General features: G+C 51.3%; 1 protein-coding gene across 1 annotated transcript; it reads left to right on the top strand.

The window, feature by feature from the left end:
• The first annotated feature begins 1,405 nt into the window (after positions 1-1,405).
• Positions 1,406-15,737, top strand: LOC120393808 (class I histocompatibility antigen, F10 alpha chain-like). The gene is made up of 2 exons (XM_039518295.1): positions 1,406-1,549; positions 15,427-15,737. Exons 1-2 carry the CDS (start codon positions 1,465-1,467, stop codon positions 15,696-15,698), a joined length of 357 nt encoding a protein of 118 aa, XP_039374229.1. The 5' UTR covers positions 1,406-1,464; the 3' UTR covers positions 15,699-15,737.
• Positions 15,738-18,318: the final 2,581 nt, after the last annotated feature.

Genomic DNA, 18,318 nt, shown 5'->3' on the forward strand with positions numbered 1-18,318 from the left:
TGTCTACCGACAGTGGCCAATGCCAGGTGCCCCAGAGGGAGTGAACCTAACAGGCAAAGATCAAGTGATCTCTCTCCTGCCATCCATCTTCATCCTCTGACAGACAGAGGATAGAGACACCATTCCTTAACCATCCTGGCTAATAGCCATTAATGGACATAACCGCCATGAATTTATCCAGTTCCCTTTTAAACACTGTTATAGTCCTAGCCTTCACAACCTCCTCAGGTAAGGAGTTCCACAAGTTGACTGTGCGCTGTGTGAAGAAGAACTTCCTTTTATTTGTTTTAAACCTGCTGCCCATTAATTTCATTTGGTGACCCCTAGTTCTTGTATTATGGGAATAAGTAAATAACTTTCTCCACATCACTCATAATTTTATATACCTCTATCATATCCCCCCTTAGTCTACTCTTTTCCAAGCTGAAAAGTCCTAGCCTCTTTAATCTCTCCTCATATGGACCCGTTCAAAACCCCTAATCATTTTAGTTGCCCTTCTCTGAACCTTTTCTAGTGCCAGTATATCTTTTTTGAGATGAGGCGACCACATCTGTATGCAGTATTCAAGTTGTGGGCGTACCATGGATTTATATAAGGGCAATAATATATTCTCAGTCTTATTTTCTATCCCCTTTTTAATGATTCCTAACATCCTGTTTGCTTTTTTGACTGCATCTGCACACTGTGTGGACGTCTTCAGAGAACTATCCACGATGATTCCAAGATCTTTTTCCTGACTCATTGTAGCTAAATTAGCCCCCATCATCTTGTATGTATAGTTGGGGTTATTTTTTCCAATGTGCATTACTTTACATTTATCCACATTATATTTCATTTGCCATTTTGTTGCCCACACCATCCTCCGGATCGTTAATCAAGATATTGAACAAAACCGGCCCCAGGACCGACCCTTGGGGCACTCCACTTGATACCGGCTGCCAACTAGACATGGAACCATTGATCACTACCCGTTGAGCCCGACCATCTAGCCAGTTTTCTAGCCACCTTATAGTCCATTCATCCAGCCCAGACTTCTTTAACTTGCTGGCAAGAATACTGTGGGAGACCGTATCAAAAGCTTTGCTAAAGTCCAGAAATAGCACATCCACTGCTTTCCCCTCATCCACAGAGCCGGTTATCTCATCATAGAAGGCAATTAGGTTAGTCAGGCATGACTTGCCCTTGGGGAATCCATGCTGACTGTTCATTACAGCCCCGGGGCCAAATTGTCCACTGCAACAAATCCCTCTCCCCGAGTTTCGCTTTCCCTTCGCCAGCCTTGGCGGCCGGTTCTGCCCAGCGACCAATGACGAGCATGGGTCTGTGCATCGCTATTGTTGGGATGTTCCCCTCTCAGCCAATCGCTGCAGCGCAGAGGTTCCCCGGTGAGTAGCTGGGGCTCGGGCGCTGGCAGCGCGCAGCGAAGTTCCCGGGGCCGGGCCGGGACCGGCCGAGAGCGGGTCCATGGGCCGAGTCCTGCCGCGCTGCGGGGCGGCGCTGTGCCTGCTGCTGCTGCTGGGGGCTGTAGCCCTACGGGGGGGCCACTCCCGTGAGTATCGGGGTGAGACCCCGGGGGGGGCAGGACGTGGGGAGCCGGGCCGGGGGGGTGCGGGAGCTGGGTGTTGAGGAGTACAGGGAGGAGGGAGCTGGGTGTCGGGGGGCAGCTGGGCCGGAGGGGTACAGGGAGGGGAGCTGGGTGTCGGGGGCAGCTGGGACGGGGGTGCAGGGAGGAGCTGGGTGTTGGGGGCAGCCGGGACAGGGGTGCAGGGAGGGGAGCTGGGTGTCGGGGTGCAGCTGGGATGGGGTGCAGGGAGGAGCTGGGTGTCGGGGGCAGCTGGGATGGGGGTACGGGAGGAGGGAGCTAGTGGTCAGGGGCATCTGGGCCGGGGATGAGGAGCTGGGTGTTGGGGGCAGCTGGAACGGGGGTACAGGGGAGCTGGTTGTCGGGGGCAGCTGGAACGGGGAGCTGGGTGTTGGGGGGCAGCTGGAATGGGGGGGTACAGGGAGGGGGGAGCTGGGTGTCGGGGGGCAGCTGGAATGGGGTGATACAGGGAAGGGGGAGCTGGGTGTCAGGGGGCAGCTGGGCCGGGGGGGAGCTGGGTGTCGGGGGCAGCTGGGCAGGGAGAGCTGGGTGTTGGGGCAGAAGGGAGGGGGGTGCAGGGAAGGGGGGAGCTGGGTGTTGGTGTGGCAGCCAGGCTGGGGAGGGGTGTATGGAGGGGGGATCTGGGTGTCGGGGGGCAGCTGGACCAGGGGGTGCAGGGAGGAGGGGCCTGAGTGTCAGGGTCAGTTCTGGGCTCTGCGTTCAGAGGTGTCGGGATAACCGCACCGCGCCCCCCCCAGCACTGAGCTGTCACTGAGATGGAACAGTGACGTTGCTATAGTGATGGGGGGGGCGAGGTCCTGCCAGGGGCGCTGCTGAGACAATGTGTGTGTGGGGGGGAGGGGCTGAGAGCCACTGACCTGAACTGTAACCCCTTCATCTAATGCCAACCACTCCCAGCCAGGGGGTGCGGCACAGTTAGGACCAGCACCCATGGGTGCTGCACATGCTGGTAAGCTGATGACAGCCCTGTGAGGCTCCCAGGCTGTGGGGAAATCCCGCTTCCAGGCCCTGCCCAGGCTGTTTCAATCCCAGCATCTCAGGGCAAGGTGGGGTTTTCAGACACGATTCCTGTGTGCAGAGCTCAGGCTGATGGTTAGTGGAGGGAGTAAATTAACTCCCCCTCCCCCGCCCCCATAGCTCAGGGTTAAATGAAGGGAAAAGGCTTCTTGGATCTCTGACCTTTAATGGCTCCCAGAAGGTTCTTCACGCTGGGTTTAATCCCAGTGCCTGGAACTCCTGATTGTGGTTTGTCCTTGGCTACCTGCGGCTAAGTTGTGTCAGCACCAGTCTAGTTCCACCCACAGTCAGCAATGGCAATGGCAATGGGTCATATCTGTAGTGGAAGCACATCTTTAGAGGTGTCATCCTAGGGAGGGGATGTGAACCCCCTCTCTGTCTCTGGCAGCATGTTGGCGCCCTGGGGGAAGGGGAGAGTTTGGAGCCCCTGGAAATGTGCGTTAATCAGGTCTTAATTTGGGCGTGAGCTCCCGTTGCAGAGCACAGAACAGTTGCTTCGTGTAGCGCCCCTCTCCACCTGATTACCTCCTTTAATGGCAATCCGCTGACATGTTCTGATGGACAGGTCTGGGTTCTTTTGGATCCCGCCACCCACTCAGCAGGGTGAATTTTTTTCCTTTTTTGGTTATGAAATTAGTTGGCGGTGCCTCCACCCCCCTCGCTCCTTCCTGGCAGGGTCACCAGGGCAGCTTGGGCGGAAAATTCTAACTACAGAGGAATCCCCACTTATTTGACAGATAGTTGGAGACTTCCAAGAAATAGCACAACACATAAAAATATATTCAACCCAACAATTATATTAAACAGGCAACAAATACTACATAACAGGGGAAACACTATGTTTAGGGTCACCGGTGCCCACACTTAAAATACCCGTGTCTGGATGTAACAAATGTAAAACTAGTGTCCTGTTGGTACGCGTACCTTGCTGGGGCCCTTGATGACTGATACAATTCTCTGCAGAGGTGTAGCAGTGCGGCTGACTGGGTTCAGTACAGCCCAAAAGACCCACAAGTGGGAGGAGGTGGTGAATCCCTCCACAGGTGTAATAAGCGGTAGATTATAGAATCCTCAAACCCTCACTCCCTGGCTTGAGGACACAGTTCAGGGAGTAGAGGGTCCCCAAAACAAATTCCCTGACTAACCAACTAAAGACAAGGCACTCACGGACTCCACAAATGATCTTCAGGGTTGAGGATGACGCTGGACGATTCCAGGGGCTGCTGTCCACTGGCAGGGATCCTCCTCAGGCAGGAATCAGCCTTGGACTAGCAGTGCTGACCATGTGGCGACTGGTCTCACCAGGGGAGCTGGAGGTGAACCCAGCCTGGCTGGGGAAATTTCTCAGCAAACGTAACAATTGGGAATCATCCGTGGGGAAGGAAAACCCAGCTGAGGGATCTGGTGTCAGGTCCCTAGAGGCCAGTTCTCAGGGGGAACCTGCCTGCAGGCCTGGCACTCACCAGCCCCCCTCACAGCCAGTTCGGCCCTTGCCCTGGCTGGCTCCAGCCTCTCCTCAAAATGGCTTCTCCCCCTCCTCCACTCCCTGGGAGGGGCATCTCCACTCCCTATTGGTTGCTGGGCAGACTCTGAGTTTGCCTTGGCTCCGCCTCCCTGAGCTGCCAGCAGACAGAGCTCCAGGACTCTAGGTAATCTGCTTGGGGGTTACATTCGTTTGTGCTGTTAGGATCTCCTGTAGCTGCTGGACAAAGAGCTTCCAGATCCCGACAGAGTGGGGTGAGGAGAGGGGAAGGCACATCCTGCTTTTCCTAGCGTGGACTTGAATCTTCCTTGTTCCCCATGAGGCAGCAGCTCAGACCTGAGGAGCTCAGCAGCCCGAACTGAGCTGGGTGAGGCTGCGGGGTGGGTTTGGGATTAGTTTGAAGTGGTTTAAGGTGCATTGGTGCCTGTGTGTCACCTCAGTAACAGGCTTGGTTTGACCTAAACAGGGTTAGGACCCAGTGCAGCCTGGCCCTACAGGATCATAGAATCATAGAAGATAAGGGTTGGAAAAGGATGCTGCCCAGCTTACTTGGGGGTGGGTCTTTTTGCTCATGGTTTGTGTTTATGAACCCTAGTTGCGGTGTTTTCCCAATTTAAAGCTGAGTAATTCCCTCCTTTTATTCAAAATTTTTGCTACACTGTTTGTGAGAGGGGAAGTATTGCCTCTTAGAGGCCCCAGGGGTGTTTGTGTAATTGTCCCAGGTCACTGAGTGTGGGCTCGAGCCTGTTTTGTGTTGTGTTGTTGAAAAGGAACCGCTAGATACTGAACCCGGCCCTTATTGCTGCTGCCTCCGCCTGGCAGAAGGGTTACACTTAGATTCCTCATGACACAGAGATTGGGCAAGTCCCATCTCTGATAACTCAAGTGATCAGAGCATCATGACTCCAACTCCAGGAGCCTCACAGTGAGCTACATTGTGGTCTACAGTGGATTCTCCTTTGGTGGCTCTGCTGATCCTTGGGTCCTAGCCCTTACCCTAATCCTGGCTCTGCTCCTCCTAACTCTAGAAAGCCTCAGCAAAGCCTGTCTCTCTAGTGTTGCTGGCTGTGAGTGTCTCCCGCTCTGGACTCTCTCCAATGTGTCCACATTCTTTCTGTAGTGCAGGGACCAAAACTGGACGCAGTGCTCCAGATGTGGCCTCACCAATATCGAATAGAGGGGAATAATCACTTCCCTCAATCTGCTGGCAATGCTCCCACTAATGCAGACCACTATGCTGTTAGCCTTCTTGGCAACAAGGGCACACTGCAGACGCATATCCAGCTTCTCATCCACTGAAATCCCCAGGTCGTTTTCTGCAGAACTTCTGCTCAGCCAGTCGGTCCCCAGCCTGTAGCAGTACATGGGATTCTCCCATCCTAAGTGCAGAACTCTGCACTTGTCCTTGTTGAACCTCATCAGATTTCTTTTGGTCCAATCCTCCAATTTCTCTAGGTCACTCTGGACCCTGTTCCTAACCTCCAGTGTATCTATCTCTTCCCCCCAGCTTAGTGTTTTCTGCGAACTTGCTGAGGGTGCAATCCATCCCATCCTTCAGATCATTAATGAAGATGTTGAACAAAACCGGCCCCAGGACCGACCCCCTGGGGCACTCCGCTTGATACTGGTTGCCAACTAGACATGGAGCCATTGATCACTACCAATTGAACCCGACAATCTAGCCAGCTTTCAGTCCACCTTACAGTCCATTAATCCAATCCATGCATCTTTAACTTACTGGCAAGAATACTGTGTCAAAAGCTTTGCTAAAGTCAACATATATCATGTCCACTGGTTTCCCCATATCCAGTTATCTCATCATAGAAGGCAATCAGGTTGATCAGGCATGACTTTCCCTTGGTGAATCCATGTTGATTGTTCCTGATCACATTTGTCTCCTCCAAGTGCTTCAGAGTGGGTTCCTTGAGGATCTGCTCCATGATTTTTCAAGGGACTGAGGTGAGGCTGACCAGTCTATAGTTCCCCGTATTCTCCTTCCCCTTTTTAAAGATGGACACTATATTTACCTTTTCCCAATCGTCCGGCACCTCCATCGATGGCCATGAATTTTCAAAGATAATGGCCAATGACTCTGCAATCACATCAGCCAACTCTTCCAGCACCCTTGGATGCATTAGATCCGGCTCCATGGACTTGTGTGTGTCCAGTTTTTCTAAATAGTCCTTAACCTGGTCTTTCACCTCTGAGGACTGCTCACCTCCTCCCCATACTGTGCTGTCCAGTGCAGCAGTCTGGGAGCTGACCTTGTCTGTGAAGACTGAGGCAGGAAAAGCATTGAGTACTTCAGCTTTTTCCTCATCATCTGTCACTAGGTTGCCTACTCCATTCAGTAAGTGTCCCATAATTTCCTTGACCACTTTCTTGTTGCTAACATACGTGTAGAAACCCTTCTTGTTACCCTTCACATCCCTTGCTAGCTGCAACTCCATTTGTGTTTTGGCCTTCTTGATTACACCCGTGCATGCTCGAGGAATATTTTTATACTCCTCCCTAGTCATCTGTCCAAATTTCCACTTCTTGTAAACTTCCTTTTTGTATTTAAGCTCACTGAAGATTTCACTGTTAAGCCAAATTGGTCGCCTGCCATATTTGCTGTTCTTTCTGGACATTGGGATGGTTTGTTCCTGTGCCCTCAGTATGTCTTCTTCAGAATACAGCCAGCTCTCCTGGGCTCCTTTCCCCCTCATATTAGCCTCTCAGGGGATCCTGCCCATCAGTTCTGTAGCGGAGTCAAAGTCTGCGTTTCTGAAGTCCAGGGTCCGTATTCTGCTGCTCTCCTTTCTTCCTTTTGTCTCGGTCACCACTGCCTAAGTTGCCACCCACTTCTACTTCCCCTACCAGTTCTTCCTTGTTGGTGAGCAGGTCAAGAGGAGCACAGCCCCAGATGGTTCCTCCAGCACTTGCACCAGGAAGTTGTCCTCAACACTCTCCAAAAACGTCCTGATTTTCTGTTCACTGCTGTATTGCTCTCCAAGCACATGTCAGAGTGATTGAAGTCCCCCATGAGAACCAGGGCCTGGGATCTGGAAACTTGTTAGTTGTCTGAAGAAAGCTTCATATACCTCATCCTCCTGGTCTGGTGGTCTGTAGCAGCTGCCCACCAGGACATCACCCTTGTTGCTCTCTCCTCTAAACTTAACCTAAAGACTCTCAAAAGGCTTTCCAATAGAGAATGGAAAGTTACAGAAAAATCCATCTGGGTCTGTCCAGAACCCAGAACTTTGTCTTTTGTCCCAGTCCAAAAGCTTCTCCTCCCTCCAACAGCCCACACTTAGCCCCAAGGGGCCCCTCCTTAGTCTTCTATTCTTGTTCCTGCCAAACAATATTATTATTATTATTATTATTATTATTATTATTATTATTATTATTATTAACATTGTCACCTGGCCTCGTCCTCAGCTCTTTGTTTTCCAGGTGGTCACAGCTGACTGGCTTCCTGCAGAGGGTGGGTCATCCATGGTCATTAGTTGCTAGGTGCCAAATGTCTGGACAAATGTCTGGACAGTTGTCTTCTGGGACTCCCCATCAGCATGAGCCCCAGACCCCAGATAGTGAAACATCAGTCACACCTGGCTCTCTGCAGAGCAATTAATCTCCCCCCCCCCGCCTCTTTAACCATGCCGCTCATAGGGGAAACTGAGGCATACACATTACAAATCATGGAGAGAGGTGATTGGTGGGTGATGCTGAGAAAGACCCGGTGATGGTCGGAGTGGGGGAATCCGCACCAGAGAGCTCAGAGATCAGGGCTTGGCGAACCCAAGTCCAGTGTATGGCCCTTTTGGAGAGGGGGGGAGCAGACCTAGGGCGGCCAGATAAACACAGAGGGGAGGGTGAGGAGATGGGAGCAGAGGGTCGGATGGGCCATTGCCCTGGAAGCTGAAGTTACTGAGGACGAGTGTGAGAAGCGGTGGAAATGAAGGGAGAGCCGAGGTGGGGATCAGAGAGGGTGACTGAGGGGAGGAGCGGGGTGGATGGCAGACAACAGCATTGTGGAGAGAAATTAGGTGCAGGGCCGTGCAAAAGAAGAGATGGAGTGAGGAGGGGAGCGGGAGGGGCTGGAAGCGGCAGGCGAGTGGAGAGCAGAGGTCACTGCAGAGCAGTGTCGGAGGGAGGGAGCCAGGTCCCTGTTGCTCCTGTCACTGCAGTGTCCAAGGGCTAGAGCCGTAAAGGGGCTAAAGTGCCTAAATCCCAGAATCAGGCCCCCCGGGGTTCACAGAGTCCCCCCCCCCCCGGCTGCTGCCGAGCCCTGTAGGTGCCTGAACTCACTTGGCACCTTTGTGCAGTAACAGGTCCCTCAGGATCTGTGTTCCTGCCTCTGGGCCTGTGCCCTGCAGCTTCCTGCTAGGTGCCCGGACGCCTGAGCCCCAGAACTAAACATGGCCTGCAGGACGACAGGTGTCCTCCACCTAACTTGCCTGGGGGCCCGATGCGATGGGTGTGCTCAGGCTGCTTGCTGGATCGGACCCGCACATGTGGAAGGAAAAGGTCCAGGTAGCGACCGTCGAATCCTGGAAGTCAATGAATGGCTACACAGGTGGTGTCGGAGAGAAGGCTTTGGATTCTTCGACCATGGGATGGAGTTCTAAGAAGAAGGAGTGCTAGGCAGAGACGGGCTCCACCTCACGAAGAGCGGGAAGAGCATCTTCGCAAGCAGGCTGGCTAACCTAGTGAGGAGGGCTTTAAATTAGGTTCACCGGGGGAAGGAGACCAAAGCCCTGAGGTAAGTGGGGAAATGGGATACCGGGAGGAAGCACAAGCAGGAGAGTGCAAGAGGGGAGGACTCCTGTCTCAGACTGAGAAAGCGGGACAATTAGCGAGTTATCTTAAGTGCCTATACACAAATGCAAGAAGCCTGGGAAACAAGCAGGGAGAACTGGAAGTCCTGGCACAGTCAAGGAACTATGATGTGATTGGAATAACAGAGACTTGATGGGATAACTCACATGACTGGAGTACTGGCATGGATGGATATAAACTATTCAGGAAGGACAGGCAGGGCAGAAAAGGTGGGAGAGTTGCATTGTATGTAAGAGAGCAGTATGACTGCTCAGAGCGCCGGTGTGAAACTGCAGATAAACCTGAGAGTCTCTGGATTCAGTTTAGAAGTATGAGTAACGAGAGTGATGTCATGATGGGAGTCTGCTATAGACCACCAGACCAGGGGGATGAGGTGGACGAGGCTTTCTTCCGGAAACTAACAGAAGTTACTAGATCACAGGCCCTGGTTCTCATGGGGGACTTCAGTCACCCCGGTATCTGGGGGGAGAGCAATATAGCGGTGCACAGACAATCCAGGAAGTGTTTGGAAAGTGTAGGGGACAATTTTCTTGTGCAAGTGCTGGAGGAACCAACTAGGGACAGAGCTCTTCTTGACCTGCTGCTCACAAACCGGGAAGAATTAGTAGGGGAAGCAAAAGTGGATGGAAACCTGGGAGGCAGTGACCATGAGATGATCGGGTTCAGGATCCTGACACAAGGAAGAAAGGAGAGCAGTAGAACAGAGACCCTGGACTTCAGAAAAGCAGACTTTGACTCCCTCGGGGAACTGATGGTCAAGATCCCCTGGGAGAATAACATGAAGGGGAAAGGAGTCCAGGAGAGCTGGCTATATTTTAAAGAATCCTTATTGAGGTTGCAGGAACAAACCATCCCAATGTGAAGAAAGAATAGTAAATATGGCAGGCGACCAGCTTGGCTTAACAGTGAAATCCTTGCTGATCTTAAACACAAAAAAGAAGCTTACAAGAAGTGGGAGCTTGGACAAACGACCAGGGAAGAGTATAAAAATATAACTCAGGCATGCAGGAGTGAAATCAGGAAGGTCAAATCCCACTTGGAGTTGCAGCTAGCAAAGGACATTAAGAGTAACAAGAAGGGGGTTTTACCGGTATGTTAGCAACAAGAAGGTGGTCAAGGAAAGTGTGGGCCCTTTACTGAATGAGGGAGGCAACCTAGTGACAAAGGAAGTGGAAAAAGCTAACTTACTCAGTGCTTTTTTTTGCCTCTGTCTTCACAAACAAGGTCAGCTCCCAGACTGCTGCACTGGGCAGCACAGCATTGGGAGGAGGTGACCAGCGCTCTGTGGAGAAAGAAGTGGTTGAGGACTATTTAGAAAAGCTAGATAAGCAAAAGTCCATGGGGCCAGATGCCCTGCATCCGAGGGTGCTAAAGGAATTGGCGGATGTGATTGCAGAGCCATTAGCCATTATATCTCAAAACTCATGGCGATCGGGGGAGGTCCTGGATGACTGGAAAAAGGCTAATGTAGTGCTCATCTTTAAAAAAGGGAAGAAGGAGAATCTGGGGAATTACAGGCTAATCAGCCTTACCTCAGTCCCTGGAAAAATCGTGGAGCAGGTCCTCAAGGAATCAATTCTGAAGCACTTAGAGGAGAGGAAACCGATCAGGAACAGTCAGCATGAATTCACCAAGGGCATGTCATGCCTGAGTAACCTAATTGCCTTCTATGACGAGGTAACTGGCTCTGTGGATGAGGGAGAAAGCAGTGGACATGTTATTCTTTGACATTAGCAAAGCTTTAGATACGGTCTCCCACAGTATTCTTGCCAGCAAGTTAAAGAAGTATGGGCTGGATGACTGGACTATAAGATGGATAGAAAGCTGGCTAGATCGTCGGGCTCAACGGGTAGTGATCAACAGCTCCATGCCTAGTTGGCAGCCGGTTTCAAGCAGAGTGCCCCAAGGGTCGGTCCTGGGGCCGGTTTTGTTCAATATCTTCATTAATGAGCTGGAGGATGGTGTGGACTGCACCCTTAGCAAGTTTGCAGATAACACTAAACTGGGAGGAGTGGTAGATACGCTGGAGGGTAGGGATAGGATACAGAGGGACCTAGACAAATTGGAGGATTGTGCCAAACGAAATCTGATAAGGCTCAACAAGGACAAGTGCAGAGTCCTGCATGTAGGACGGAAGAATCCCATGCACTACTACACACTAGAGACCGAATGGCTAGGCAGCACTTCTGCAGAAAAGGACCTAGGGGTTACAGTGGACAAGAAGCTTGATATGAGTCAACAGTGTGCCCTTGTTGCCAAGAAGGCTAACTGCATTTTGGGCTGTATAAGTAGGGGCATTGCCAGAAGATTGAGGGACATTATCATGCCCCTCTATTTGGCATTGGTGAGGCTTCATCTGGAGTACTGTATCCAATTTTGGGCCTCATACTACAAGAAGAATGTGGAAAAATTGGAAAGAGTCCAGTGGAGGGCAACAAAAATGATTAGGGGGCTGGAATATATGATTTATGAGGAGAGGCTGCGGGAACTGGGATTGTTTAGTCTGCAGAAGAGAAGAATGAGGGGGGATTTGATAGCTGCTTTCAACTACCTGAAAGGATATGGATCTAGAATTTTCTCAGTGGTGGCAGATGACAGAACAAGGAGTAATGGTTTCAAGTTGCAGTGGGGGAGGTCTAGGTTGGATATTAGGAAAAACGTTTTCACTAGGAGGGTGGTGAAGCACTGGACTGGGTTCCCTAGGGAGGTGGTGGACTCTCCTTCCTTAGAGGTTTTTAAGGTCAGGCTTGACAAAGCCCTGGCTGGGATGATTTAGTTGGGGATTGGTCCTGCTTTGAGCTGGGGGTTGGACTAGATACCTCCTGAGGTCCCTTCCAACCCTGATATTCTATGATTCTATGAAACTAGAGTCAAGGTCTGAAAATATTTACCTGTGCTCCGCTTTCAATAGTTCCGGCTGAATTTAAGCCGTGGTTATACTGGTACAGATTATTCCCTACATTTACAGTAATAAGCTATCCTGGTGTAAAGCACGGCAGTACCAATACTAGGTACTCGCACTAGGGATTTTATTTATTTATTTTGATAAATTAAAACTATTTTGATATTTAACCGATTTAACTATTTTGATCAAAAAATTAATAGTTAAAGCAACAGAAAAATGGTGTAGATCTAGCCTCAGTGTATGGTTACCAACCCTCCAGGATTGTCCTGGAGTCTCCAAGAATTAAAGATTAATCTTTAATTAAAGATTGTGTCATGTGATGAAACCTCCAGGAATACGTCCAACCAAAACTGGCAACCTTACCTCAGAATGTAATTTGTTCAAGGCAGGGACTGTCACTTGCTCTGTCTGTACAACATTGAGTACAGTGCCCAGCCCCAGAATGATTAAAGCTAGTGTGCACTACCATGATATGAAATCATTTCTTCCTCTCTCATTTTCTTGGGCTACACGTCCACGCCTCAAGTTCTCCAGCTAACTGAAGAGTCTTTCATGAAAAACGGCCAACAAGATGGGCCTTTCTAGTGGGAAAAGCAAGCCAATTTAAAAAGTAAAGCTCCCTGCTATCATCATCCTCAGCGTTATTTATTATTGTTTTATGGTAGCACCCAGGCACCTCAGTCCTGGATCCCACCGTGCTAGGTGCTGCACAGATACAAAACAAAATATGGTCCCATTGGCGTATAAGATAGATGGGGGATTATAAGGAGATAGCACTGGCCAGCGTGACAGGCTGTGTTCTCAGAGCACCAGTGGTCTAATGGTTGTCCAGGTTTTTAGGCATCCTGCCAGAGGAGAGTGTTGAGGAGGGTGTGGAGGATAATGCGGTAGTTTTGTAGACATTTACCAGGAGCTCCTCCGAGGTGTGAGGGGCAGCATTGGACACAGTACGAAGGGGATTGTGTGAAAATTTAACAAGTGGGTGATGGAGGCCGGGATCATGTGGAGTTGAGAGTCGACATTTCGGTAGCAAATGAGAGATGGCAGGTTGGGTGGGGATAGGTTGCGAAGGGCCTCACAGCTGAAAATAGGCAGCTTATATTTCATGAGAAGGAGGAGCTAGTGGAGGGAAGTAAACAGAGAGGTGACATGGTCAGATCAGTGGTCTAGGAAATGATCTTTTCAGCATCTTCTGAATGGATCTAAGCGGGATGAGCCTGCGTTTGTCAAGGCCAGAGGAAATGCTGTTGCAGCAGTCAAGACACGAGATGCTAAGAGCCTGGAGCAGAGCTTTAGCTTTGGGGGTGGACAGGAAAGGCCACATCTCAGAGAAGTTCTGCAGAAAGAGTCAGCAAGATTTAGACAAAACCTGGGTGTGAGGACCTAGAAAGAGGGCCAAGTCAAAGATGACACCCAGGTTACGGACCTAAGTGACAGGCAGGATGGTGGCGTTATCCACAGTGACTGACAAAGGAGGTAGCAGGGAGGTCTTGGGAGGAAGATTGGGAACTCTGTTGTAACCACATCGAGCTTGAGCTGATGATGAGACAGTCACAAGGAGCCATCAGAGAGACAGGCCAAGATTGTAGTTTGGGCAGAAAGAGACAAGTCTGGAGTGGATAGGTAGATCTGTGAGTCATCAGCATGGAGATGGTAGCTGAATTTGTGTTTGCAGCTGACTTTGCCCAGAGATAAGGTGTGGAGGGAGAAGAGAAGGGAACCAAGGACAGAGCCCTAGTGGGGACAGAACCTCACAGAGGGCTGGATGAGGGATGAGGAAGGTCCTCTGATGACATGGTGAAGGAGTGATTAGAGAGGTCAGAGGAGACCCAGGAGGGTACAGAAATAAAGCCAAGGAGGGGACAAGATTTCAAGAACAGCATGGTGAATGGTGTCAGGGGCGGTTGGCAAGCCAAGGAGGGTGAGGATGGAGCACTGGTTTTGAGTATTAGCTAGGAAGAGTCATTACAGACTTTGGCAGGAGTGATTTTCCTGGAGTACAAGGGGTGGAAGCCGGGGTGGGGACAGTCTAGGAGGGAAGTGGAGGACGGGAACTCCAGACAGTGATTGCAGAGGCACATTCAATGAGCTGAGAGATGAAAGAGAGAAGGGGCTGTAGCTGGAGAGACAAACAGAGTCAAAGGTCTTTACATGGAAGATACTGAAGTGTGTTCATATTGTGAGGGGGAAAGAGCCAGAGGAGAGTGAAAGGTTAAAGACAAGAGTAAGGGAGGGAGGAGGGCGGGTGTGAGGAGATCAGGAGATGGGATGGGGTCGGTGAGGTGAGGTGAGGGGTTAGGAGGAGAGTAGATGAAAAATGTCCACATCTGCGAGGGAGAGGGAGGTAGGAATTGGAGGAAGGGGAGGAGAACTGTCATGTTTCATTGTCATGGATCCGCATGACCGGTGCTTCACACATAAGAATATAAGAACGGCCGTACTGGGTCAGACCAATGGTCCGTCTAGCCCAGTATCCTGTCTTCCGATGGTGGCCAATGCCAGGTGCCCCAGAGGGAATGAACAGAACAGGTAATCATCAAGTGTTCCATCCCCTGTTGCCCATAGGGACACCATTCCTGCCCATCCTGGCTAATAGCCATCAATGGACCTATCCTCCATACATTTATCTAGTTCTCTTTTGAACCCCATTAGACCCTGTTTAAACCCTTGGCCTTCATAACAGCCAGCAGGAAATGGAATTTAAAGTTCCCGGGGCTTGCAAGGGGGAGGCGTAGATTGTTGTTTATTGGCTGAAGGGCAGTGGAGTTCAAAGCACTGACCAGAGCGGCTGGTTGGCATTTTGGGAAACCCCAAAGAAAGCAAAAAAAGACTCATTGTGTCCACACTGCATGTTTGTCGACAGTAAAGGGAGGGGGAAGAAAAAAGTCCATTTAGCTGGAAGTTTTTTTGTCACCGAAACCGAGCAATTTTCTTGACAAAAGTCGCGTTGCAGTGTGGACACTAACACAGCTTTGGCAATAAAACTTGGTAGTGTAGACAAGCCCTTAGTTGGCCACTGTAGGTAGACAGGAGACTGGCTAGATGGACCTTTGCTCTGATCCAGTATGGCCATTCTTATGTTCTTAATAAATTATGGTAAATTGTGTGCACAGACGGGGCTCTGGCTCCCACCTGCACCTTGGACAAGTCCCCTTGCTCTCCTCCAGCTTCAGCTCCTGCATCTCCTACCCCCCGCAGCCCCGTTCTTGTCCTACCCTCCCCCATAAAATCCCTCTCCTGCTCCTCACACCCCCCTCCAGTCCTGCCCTTCCTTCTGGGCCCCTTTTCCTTCTTCACACTCCCCTTCAGTCCCCAATACACTTTACCCATCTGTTCCCCTACTCCTCACACATGCTCCCGCCCCCTGTACCTTCCTAACCCTTTCCCCTCCTAACCCCCCTTCAGCCCTGCCCCCACTTCTCCTCCTACCCCACCCTCTCTTTGTCTCCGGTCAGGCTGTTGTGTGGGCCCTTCCCAGGTCTCCCTCCCACAGGAGCGCTCCTGAGGGCTGGCACCGCCTCTCGCATATTTCCAGGGGCTCCCTGGTAGGGTCTGGTTGGATCTGACTCCCCATTCCCCCAATCTCCCCCCCCCCAGGCCTGCACTCCAGGCGCATATTGGACACGGTGGTGTCGGAGCCCAGCCCGGGGCTGCCCTGGTTCAGCCGTGTTGTGTACGCGGACGATCAAGTCATCTTGTACTACACCAGCGAGATGCAGAGGGTGGAGCCTCGCCCAGTGTGGATGGCACAGAACAAGGATCTGGAGTTCTGGAACGAGATGACATGGTGGGCACAGCGCCACCAGAAATGGTACAACGGGAGTCTGAACACCCTGGGTCAGCTCTACAACCGGACCGAGGGTGAGTGAAGGACACAACCCGACCTAGGGTACAGGGACATGGGGTGTGGGGGCGAGCGCGGTTGATGTAAACAGGATGAAGAGACACAGAGATGCATGTTGGAGATGGGGGGAGGGGACAGAGCCTGCAGGGGCATTTTCTCACTGGAGTCAGTGTGAATGTGGGGGACAAAGGGACATGGGGCGGGGTGAGGGGCTGCAGGATGGAGGGTCCACGGGAAAGACATTTTTTGACACCCTCCAAAGTGGAACTCTCATACTGTCCCCTCCCCAAACACCCCAGATTTCTGCTACCAGCCCCGCTTGCCTCTGCTGCCCATTAGGGGACCCCCCGCCCCTCGTGTGTGGTTATTTCCTGGGCAGAGTGGCAGAGGTGCAAAAGCCAGAAGTTCCCATCAGACCCGGCTTGTCTGACCTCCTGGTCACCGAGGCCAGAGAATCGCACCCAGTGATTCCTGCACGGAGGGGTTTGTTCCTCCCAGCTTCGACAGTGATGCTGTCAGACCCTATAGCTAGAACAGGGCTCTGAGATGTCTTGTCTCAATTCCCAGACACCAAGTGATGAGGAATCCCAGTATCGACAGCCCCAAGTGTTCAGACATCATTTGAGTCAGGACCCCAAAATCCTGAGTTTTGCTCAAATGTCATGAGTATTTTGGGAAGAATATTGGAGCTTATTTTTATTTGCCCTCTGGTTTGAGCCTTTAGGGGACAAATTTCCGGGGTTTTCCTTGCTGCTAGAAGGACTAGAAGTTACTGCTGTAAGAAAAGAGAGCTGAAACTCTCTGCTAATCCCATGAGTCCAGGAACTGGGGATTTAATAAAACTTGCCAGCATCATGAGACGCACAGTAAAGTCACAGGAGCAGGCAGTGCTGCATTCACCCAGCCCTGGGGAGAAGCTGCTCACCGGTGAGCCTCCTTCATTTCTGTTTGGTCTTATCTCCTAGGTGAGTTTTTCAGAGGTCAGATTCCTCCTCACTCCACAGAGCGAGAGTCTGACACTGACTTGGGCTGGAGAGTTAATGAGAGAATCAGCCCCTGCAATGTGCAGAGACTCCCAGCTTCCTTTCTCCTGGCACAAACCCCAGCACGTGTCCCCTGGTTAGAGCCCCTGGGGTCAGGCAGGTTCCCCTGCGCACTATCCATAGATGTGTAAAGAGCCCTGCTCAGTCCTTGATGTGAGGGGCTGTAGCTACCTGGCCAGGCCCCTGGATTGTGCTGTGTCACCAGCCAGTCGTGGTACCCTTCCCCTCCCCCCACCCACTGCCCCCTCTCTCGAATCCCTCCTGGCTCCCAGCACTGAGACAGCAGCAATGAGAACTAATTCCCATCCTGTCCTGGACACCTGGGTTCCTGGTGACCCTGCCCCAGGACTAAGCAACAGGGTGGAGGGTTGCCAAGTGTCTGCCCCACAGCGCGCCCCCTCTGTAGCTAGTTTAACCCTCTCTGACCATAGGCGGCAGGTTTGTATAATTTTTGGTGGTGCCCAAAATGGTGGTCTCCCCCCCCGCTCCCGCCCCCGCCCTGTAAGCCGATATAAAATGAAGCTACAACGCGTCGGCACCACAAGATTACAAGGGTCAATTAACAAGTGGAAAGTCAGAAGCAGCACTTGCCTGCTTCAATATACAGTATTATATTTTGTTGCACCTGTTGTGACAAAGTGGGAATGTTCTTAATGTTTTCTCTGAATACTGTGTGGGTGCCTCAGTTTCCCCTGCAAGATGCCAACTGAAGGTGTTGGGGACAAAGAGATCATGTGGCCTCCTTGTCCAGAAGAGACACAAAGGCTAGAGGAGGGAGTGTCAGTTTGGAGCTGGCTGGGGAAATGGGGAGAGGCCCAGAACTTGGGTCTAGGCTCCCCACCCTCCAAGTTTGAGCTGACTGAGGGGTCCTGTTTTCTGTACCTACAAGCTCTGTTTTAGACTGTGATCCTGTCATCTAATAAACCTTCTGTTTTACCGGCTGGCTGAGAGTCACGTCTGACTGCAGAGTTGGGGTGCAGGGACCTATGGTTGCCCCAGGATCTGCCTGGGCACACTCGCTGCAGGAAGCGCACGGTGTGGAAGGGCATGCTGAATACTCCGAGGTCAGACCCAGGAAGGTGTAAGCTTCTTGCCGTGGAGACAGTCTGCTCAGAGAGAGGAGGCTCCCCCAGAGTCCTGACTGGCTTTGTATGGAGTTGTTCCAAAACATCCCAGTATCCCCTTCCACACCATGCGCTTCCTGGAAGTCTGCACAGGCACTGACACTCCCTCCTCTGGCCTTTGTCTCTTTTCCAGGCATTAGAAGGCCACCTGATCTCTTTGTTCTCCAACACCTTCAGTTGGCACTTTGCAGGAGAGCGGCCCAGGCCATCAGTTGGCCAGAGACAGGGTTTCGGCCATTCTCTGTGCAGATGGCATCACACTGGCACTCTAGGGCTCTACAACAATCACACACCCTTATCCTACCATCTAGATCCTTGAGAAATGCATAGGGGAAACTGAGGCACCCACACAGTATTCAGAGAAAACAGTAAGAACATTTCCACTGTATACGACTAGTTATATACATTAAAGGGTTTAAAATAATCAAGTATTGTGCTAAGCACAATGATACTCCAAGCTGACCACCAAATTTAAGTT

The sequence above is a fragment of the Mauremys reevesii genome, unplaced genomic scaffold (assembly GCF_016161935.1).
Source record: "Mauremys reevesii isolate NIE-2019 unplaced genomic scaffold, ASM1616193v1 Contig32, whole genome shotgun sequence".
Taxonomy (NCBI): domain Eukaryota; kingdom Metazoa; phylum Chordata; order Testudines; family Geoemydidae; genus Mauremys; species Mauremys reevesii.